The 8,156-nt window shown below is 37.5% G+C and overlaps 1 protein-coding gene across 2 annotated transcripts in view; it reads left to right on the top strand.

Moving 5' to 3' along the window:
• Positions 1 to 8,156, top strand: part of LOC122089099 (E3 ubiquitin-protein ligase UPL5) — a 21,260-nt gene that overhangs the window by 8,909 nt on the left and 4,195 nt on the right. Inside the window, exon 2 of one of the 2 annotated variants that reach the window (XM_042658560.1) lies at positions 7,580 to 8,007. In XM_042658560.1, the coding sequence (XP_042514494.1) occupies positions 7,580 to 8,007 (428 nt within the window). Of the gene's footprint in view, positions 1 to 7,417; positions 8,008 to 8,156 lie in introns of both variants that reach the window. The other variant, XM_042658559.1, reaches the window with a different exon arrangement.

The following is an 8,156-nucleotide window of genomic DNA, read 5'->3' as shown; positions in this document are numbered from 1 at the left end:
AAAAAAAAAAAAAAGAAGCAGTGCAGAAGAGAGAACAGAAGACAAGAAGAAAGAAAAGAAAAGAAGAGGAGCAGAGAAGAAAAGAATAAAAGAAGAAGAAAGAGAGGAGAAAGAAGAAGAAGAAGAGAGAGAGAGAGAGGAGCATACCTGGTTCAATCAATTGAACTCCCGCCTTCTTCTCTACCTGGTTCCATCTCCAAGAAGGAGAAGGAGAACTATTTTGGTCGGTATTCCAACCCTTAACCCATGATTTGCCTTTTGTTCTTTTTTTCGCTTATTATCTGTCTATTTCTTGGAATACCCCTCCATTCCTCCATTATCCCCCTTTTTGTCCCATATTTTTCTTTATTTCCAATTAAATCCCTGCCCCACACATGACACACCCTTTTGTGACTTAAATTGAACTTCCTATATTTACACTTGTGCCATCCCTAAAAAAAAAAAAGAAGAAGAAGAAGAAGAAAGAAAAAATGAAAGCTGACCGATGGATCGAGATCTTTTATTGGATGTCCTTCAACAAATGCAATTGATAATAGAGAAGCTCGATGAGGCTCAATGACTTTGCACGAAAATCAAATCCATAGCACACTCTACCTTCAACTATATGATCTCAGCCGTTGAAGAACAGGTAGACGAACCAGAAGATGAATCACCGGCGGTAGAAGATGAGATGACACCATTGGAAGTTGAAGATCAACCTGTGAAAAATTTTAAATCGGTTGATCTCTTTAGCGAACCGATCGATTTTATTTTCCTAAGTCACTACTTCACCAATGAACTTCGTGTCGTGGATTTCATATCATTCAATCTTGGGTTCGATGGTGACTTCATACAGGCAAGGATGGATGCTAATCGATTTATGTTGATTCTTCCGTTCTACAAAACTCGTGGACGAGTTTTTCTCAACATCGGGGGAATTGATGCCGATAAGCACCCATGGAGCGACTTATACCCAATTACCCATCTGGGTATCCAACCAGAGATGAGCTAGACCCATATTGAGTCCCTGGTCTAGTAGGATTTTGGAAATTTACTTCATTTAGGAAGATTGTCTTTGATTTTATTTTATTCACTTTATTTTAGCAAGTTAGGTACACATATGATTTAGAGAGTCAATTTGCAATTTGTTTCCTTGTTTAGGATAGTTTCTTATTTCAATTGAGTTTCTATTTTATGTCTTTTATTTTCCTTTAAATTGGCTGTAATCAATAGACAAGTCAGAGAATAGAATGATGAATTGAGTTTTGTCAAGAGCCTGAGGGTTGTGTGATTCTTCTTTCCCCCCTTCTTTATGCGATCTCTCCCTCTCCCTTGCAACTCTGAGCATCTCAGGGATTTCTTCCCTACCCCTACCGGCCCTCCATCATCAAGAGTCTTGAAGACTCGTTCAATGTAAAAATGGCAAGACTCGGTCCGAGTCTGGCAGAATCACAAGAAACTCGGTTATTTTTATAGACTCAAATTCTACACGCCAAGTCTTGTTTTGTTTCTCCCAACCGAATCTCACACGCCTCTCGATCTCAACTCTCATCTGCGATGTGCAAAAGAGGCCATCTCTTATTGCTACGAGAATAGATGACGAGATCCCTATCAGAGCGAGGGAGACAACTCTGGAGGAATCACTGGGTGGGTTATTTTAGTTAGCGACTCGTCCACCCAAACCATGGTGGTCTTAGGAATTTTGTGGTACAAAAACCTACATATAACTAGAAATGCCAGGGATGAAGAAGCCCAACGCAAAATCACCTCCATCAGAGAACAATTTGGCCGTCAATGATGGATTCAGTTGCACTTAAGGTGTCGGTAAGAGAAGCTAACAAAAGGAAGGCCACCTATTTTGAACGAGAAGGGGTAACTTCTTTCTTTGATGTTATCCTCTTGGCTCTTTGCTAGTATTTCAGATCAATCAGGTAAATATGCTGCATCTGTCATATTTTCTTTCCCTTTTGATTTGGAGGTCTTAGGGTTCCGGTTCCAACTAGCGACTGGGTAAGTTCTGTTATACAACAAAGGAGAAGTCGAAAAGAGATTCTACCAGAAAAAAAAAAAGGTCGAAAAGAGGTGGATATCGTGGGTTATTATGACTCTACTTTCAAAGCATTTAAAAAAAAAAAGGAAAGAGACCAATGGACAACGAGTGATGGGCCTAAAAAAACTAGGCATTTTAAAACCCAAAAATTAGTGTGACGTGAAGGAATGGGGGTAGGTGGGGTATACCAATTAATGGTAAAATCAAACATGACTCGTTCTCTACCAGGAGTGACTCGTTCCTTCCCTGGGGGTAATTCAGTAAGAGACCAAGTCTTTCGATTTAATAAGGCATCCATCTCTATGTCCATAGATTCTTCAAACCAGGATGTAATAGAGCTTCCTTGTACTTAGCAAGCACAAACATAGAAGGCAAAGTAAAGGTGGAAGGTGAGAAATGGAAACAAATTTAGATATAGGGTAGGCAATATTAGATTTTTTTAGTACAAGTTCTCATACTCTTATGAAGAGCGACTGACAAGTCAATGGAGGTAGGATCCTCAGGCAAAGGTACAAATAAAGTAGAGGATAATATTGGAGGATCAGCCGGAATTAGTGGAGTCGAATTGGAACATCGCTTGTATACTTGCAATTGCTTGGGTGGGGAAGTAGTAGTTGTGGTGGTGGTTGAGTCAGTAAGAGGAATAAGGACAGGAATAGGTGGAGGATTAAATTGATTAGTTTCTAAGTAATGACTTTTGGTAGAAAAATAAGGTGTAGTTCAAAAAGGTAGCGCACAGATAATTTATTAAGACTTTAGTGACGGTTGTGAATGAAATACGTTCAACCAAACAACTGTGGAGGTAAACTAAAGAAAGACGATTTGAGAAAAATCACAGAAAAGGGAGATAAATTATCAAGGACAACAATTGGCATAAGATTAATCAAATAGTATGCAATCAAAACGGCATCACTCCAAGAAAACTTGGGACCCTACATATGAAACATAAGAGATCGAGCAACTTTTAGCAAATGCTCTTTTTTTTTTCTTTTTTTTTTTTTCTATCAGCCACAGCATACTGCTAATGAGTATATATGTACAACTAGTTTGATGTATCATCTCATGATCAGGATCAGAACACAATTTAGATATTTTCCGTTGACTCGTTGAGTATACTCAAGAGCATTGTCCAAGCAAAAAATTTTAATCACACACCAAATTGAGTCTAAAATTGCTTAAAAACAAACAAAAATTTAATTGATCCTTTAGCAGATATAAGTAAGTCATTTCAGAGTGATCATCAACAAAGGTAACAAAGTAGGAAAAACTTTGTTGACTCTTGACATGACACACACCCGAATGATGTGGGTGCACAACCTTTGACCAATCCAAACATCCAGACAGAGATGAACCGAGTCCATATTTGAGTCTTTGGTCTAGTAGGATTTTGCTAGTTTACTTTATTTAGGAATAATATCTTTTATTTTAGGAAGTAGGAAACATAGAATTTAGGAGTAGAGTCGGATTTGACTTGTTTCCTTGTTAGTATTTTATTTTCCTATTTATATGCTTGTAACCAATGTGTTGGATAGATTGATGATGAATTGAGTTTGGTATTGAATGATGCTTGTGTGGCTTGGCAGCCTTGGTTGTATGTGTAATTTCTTCCCCCCTTTCTTTGCACGATTCCTCTCTATCTCCTTGCAACTCTGAGTCTATCTCAAGTATTCTTTCCCTTTACTATTGGCCCTCTACCACGCAAATGGAATGAACTAAAGAAAATAAGGAGAAATTCCTCACTTTGGAGTTACATCACGAGAAGGGAACGAAGTACAATTATGTTTCTAAGCTCAGACGCATTGGAGTTTGGAAAGAGAAAGATGTCCCAACCGACAATGCCGTTGGAAGGGGAAGACACACTAAAAGTAGTAGAAGCAAAGTTAGGAGCAATACCGTTGAATTAGTGTAGACCATCCTTTTCAGATCTGCCACCAATTGTTTTCTTGGTCTAGAGATAATGAAAAAACACAAAGTGGGATAAAATGTTACTGAACAGTTAAGGTATTTAGTCAATTGACTAACAGAGATAAGATTTTGAGGGTATATTAGGAATATGGAGAAGAAATTGCAACATAAGAAGAGAAGGTAATGTAACATAACATAATGGATACCTAAGTAGACGAGCCATCGACAAGTATGACTAATTTTCTGTAGTGAAGAAAGTATATGAGACATACCAATCATATGAGAAGTGGCATAAGGGTCAATGACCCATGGTGTGGAAGAAGAGGAGGCAAAAGATACGCTAGTACCTGAATGAGCAATGGTTGCAGTGGATGTAGAGGCAGATGTCTTAAGTGATTGATTGAGTTCATCACATCCACAAGTGCTGAATTATTGCTAGATGAGGTTGAGTTAGATTTGATGGAGGAGGGAGACAGGATACACTGGATCCGACAAAATGTCTCATTCATGGATGGTATTCTCGCCGGCAAGTATTTGGCTTTTCACTAGTTGAAGGTCAAAGTCTAATCCAGATTAAAAAAAAAAAGTACTCAGCATGTTAAGATTTAAGGACTTGAATATCTGTAGATAGAGGTTGTTACACATTGAGTTTTTCCCACATGCCTTTCAAGGAACCATAGTAGTCACCAATGGATTTTCCACTCTTCTTCAAGGAGAAAAACTTTTCATATAAGTCATATACCCTGGATATATTCTTATCTTGAGAATAGGTTTCTTTGAGGTCATCCCAGGCACACTTAGCTGTGATATGAAACAACACATTGGAAGCCACATAAGGCTCTATGCTGTTCCACGAACAAATTGCTGTGGCATTTTCTGATGTCCGTTCTGGAAACTCAGCAGTAGTCATAGCACAGTGGTTGGCTTAGTTAGATAATCCATTTTTGCCTGGAAGTGATATGCACTCTGCCTGCCGTTGCCCAGATTAAATGGTTTGATGCATCATTGAGTTTAAGACGTGATTTGGACGTTAAAAGAGTCCACTGGGGGGGGGGGGGGGTTGAATCACCCATAATGTGTAGACAGAGGCAACCAGCAATAGGATATTGATTGTAATAATTGGATCACCAGATAACGAAAGATAAAGCAGCAGAAAACGACTGACAGACAGAAAAATAAGGTGATGTTGTCCAGGAATTTCCAGAAAACCAGAATACCCCAAGGTTCAGGAGATTTACTATCACAGAAAATCCACAACTTTGAATATTTTAAGCATGTTTTCCTGAAGGACTATAGGTCCTTTAGACAGTCACGAGTGGTTCCTGAGAACTCAAGTTCCCATCTTGTCGGCATTTGGAAGTGGGGTGGGGGGGTGGAATGCTGCTGTCACCCTTAGCATATATAATGTGGTGCTTTATTATTCATGACTTGTTTTCATGGTTTTAAATTTATCATTGTTAATGATTGGAGATAAAATAGACATTGGATCGTTCTCTCTTTGTTTGTTATTTTTTTATGGACATAAAACTATAGATGATATTGCCAGATGGTGTAGTCTTGCATAAAATTATAGATGAACACAAGGTCAACCCAAAACCAGAATCATGGGGGCTCTTTTAAATCGTTTCTATTTGTAATCTTAGGCTATATAAGTAGTTTCTTTTGTGCCATTTAGCTAGTATACTTTCCTTTCTTTAATAACTTCCTGTACATGTCCTTTTATTTCCTTGTGAGCGACTTTCTTTTTTTATTTCTTTCCTTCAGGTACATGGGGTAACTTTGGCAGCAGCCAAAACAAATCAAAACATCTTCATTCCAATCCAAATTGTAAGAAAGGGGGGGGGGGGGTTGGCTCCATATTTAGAGGGGAAAAAAACTTCTCTAACTTGGACTCTTGAACCCAAGATTACTAACCATAGGACTCTTTAGAAACAAATTACTAAAACTACAATAACTACCACAAATAGTGAGTCAAAATAGAAAATTCTAGACAACTGAATTATCTAAAAAGGGGGGGGGGGGGGTTGGCTCCATATTTATAGGGGAAAAAAACTTCTCTAACTTGGACTCTTGAACCCAAGATTACTAACAATAGGACTCTTTAAAAACAAATTACTAAAACTACAATAACTACCACAAATAGTGAGTCAAAATAGAAAATTCTAGACAACTGAAGTATCTAATGGACAACCATCATAGGTCCACATGACTTAATTTTAAACTGCTAATTTAAAAAATAGAAAATATTGCCACTATTATTAAATAAAAGCCCAGTATACTACTATTTCAAAAAATTTTAAAAACAAATTAAAAAAAAATTTATAACACTGTGGAGCCATTACAAATCATCCAAATGGAGTCTTAATGATGCTATAGGAGGGGTTACTTGCAGAGTTTCTAGCTGTCATGTTTAATTACTCTGACCTGTTGCTGAAGGTTAGACATGATTTTGGTAATAAGGTGACGGTTAGACGGTTGCTAAAGACTGCTACCCTGGGGAGGCTCTATCGATTAGAAAGGAAGAATGGAAAGTGTTAATCATTGTTACCACACATGCACGGGGAAGAAGCTCTAGTGGCTTTCAAGGTGAAAGTCGGTTCCTTCAAAGCTATCTATTTGTTAAGTTTAGGGTTCGGGCTGTAGGGAATTAAAGTATTTGCATAGATAATCTAAAATGAGAATAAGTAGCATTGAATTAAAAGTCCAAATAGCAGGGATTTGAAGAACCAAGCAGAAAACTGCTGGTAGAGATTAATCCGTACACTAGTAAGGAGTCATGGATAACACTTCCATTTGTGTAACTGGAAATATACTGTAGCGAAGCTCTTCTCTATTTAAAATCAAGAACCTTTAAAAGATTAGGTTTAATGGTTGCTCTTTAGTTTATACCTCTCAAGGCCCATAACAAAATTACTTGATTTGCAACTTTGAGAAGTCAAATTTCTACAATGTGTAAGGCTTAGAGACAGACACAAATGGTTACTCCTATATTGTCTTCTACTGGATTGTTGAGCAAGACTTCATTGCAAACCTCGTCCAATTTCATAGTTGAGTAATGGTTAGGCCAAGCACCTAGGGCACAATTACTCAGGGTAGCGAAGTTAGTGGAATAAAATTTTGTTTCTCATCTTCAGATGAGAGGGAGCTGGGAGAGGAGAGAGGGCACGGGGTTATATACTCCATTAGTGAGTTTACTGTTCTGGGATTTGTATTTAAAACATTAAATAATCCAAAAATATTTTTTCCCAAATGAATTAGGGATTTAATAAAAAAAACATATTTTTTCAAATAAATTGGGGATTTAGTTTAATCATCGATGAATTTTATTTTAACAATCTATTCTCTGTTATTATATATGGATGCCTTTTTAAATCATATAAGTAATAAAATATAACATTCATGCAAAAAATAAATAAATAAATAAACTATAACTTTTCTTTCATGGATTGTAGATTTTTTTCCTAATTTTGTTTCCAATTGCAGCTTCTAATGTGGATCCTTTGCACCTTGACTATTTTCGGTTCTGCGGTCGTTTGATTGCGTTGGCCTTGATGCATAAAGTGCAAGTAGGAATCGTATTTGATCGTGTTTTTTTCCTGCAATTATCTGGAAAGCTTATTTCCTTAGAAGATGTTCGTGATGCAGATCCATGCTTTTATTCCAGCTGCAAAATGATTTTAGAGATGGACGCTAATTTCTTGGATTCAGATGCTTTAGGACTGACATTTGTTAGAGAAATTGAAGAGTTGGGATCCAGGAGAGTTGTAGAGCTCTGTCCTGGTGGGAAGGGCATTGTTGTGAACAGTAGGAACAGAGAAAGATATGTAAACCATCTCATTGAGCACCGCTTTGTCACATCTATCTCCGAACAAGTAGCTCATTTTGCCCAAGGATTTGCTGATATTCTTTGTGACTCAAAGCTTTGCAAATTCTTTTTCGAAAGTTTGGAACTTGAAGATTTTGACCGAATACTGCATGGAAGTGGTAAAGCAATTTGTGTGAAGGACTGGGAAGCACACACTGAGTACAATGGTTACAAGGAAACCGAACGGCAGATCTGTTGGTTTTGGAAGGTATGCAACTGAGGCCTTGATTCTTCAGTTCTATATATTATTTATTATTTTCTCGTTCTGATTTCCTGGTGCATGCTAATGATCTCTCTCCTCTCCCCCCTACCACCCCGCCCCCAAAAAAAAAAAAAAAAAAACAAAGTGAAAAATTC

This window comes from Macadamia integrifolia, chromosome 9 (genome assembly GCF_013358625.1).
Source record: "Macadamia integrifolia cultivar HAES 741 chromosome 9, SCU_Mint_v3, whole genome shotgun sequence".
In the NCBI taxonomy this organism is placed as follows: domain Eukaryota; kingdom Viridiplantae; phylum Streptophyta; class Magnoliopsida; order Proteales; family Proteaceae; genus Macadamia; species Macadamia integrifolia.
The sequence above is the reverse complement of the archived record's forward strand: the minus strand, read 5'-3'. Positions and strand labels throughout refer to the sequence as shown.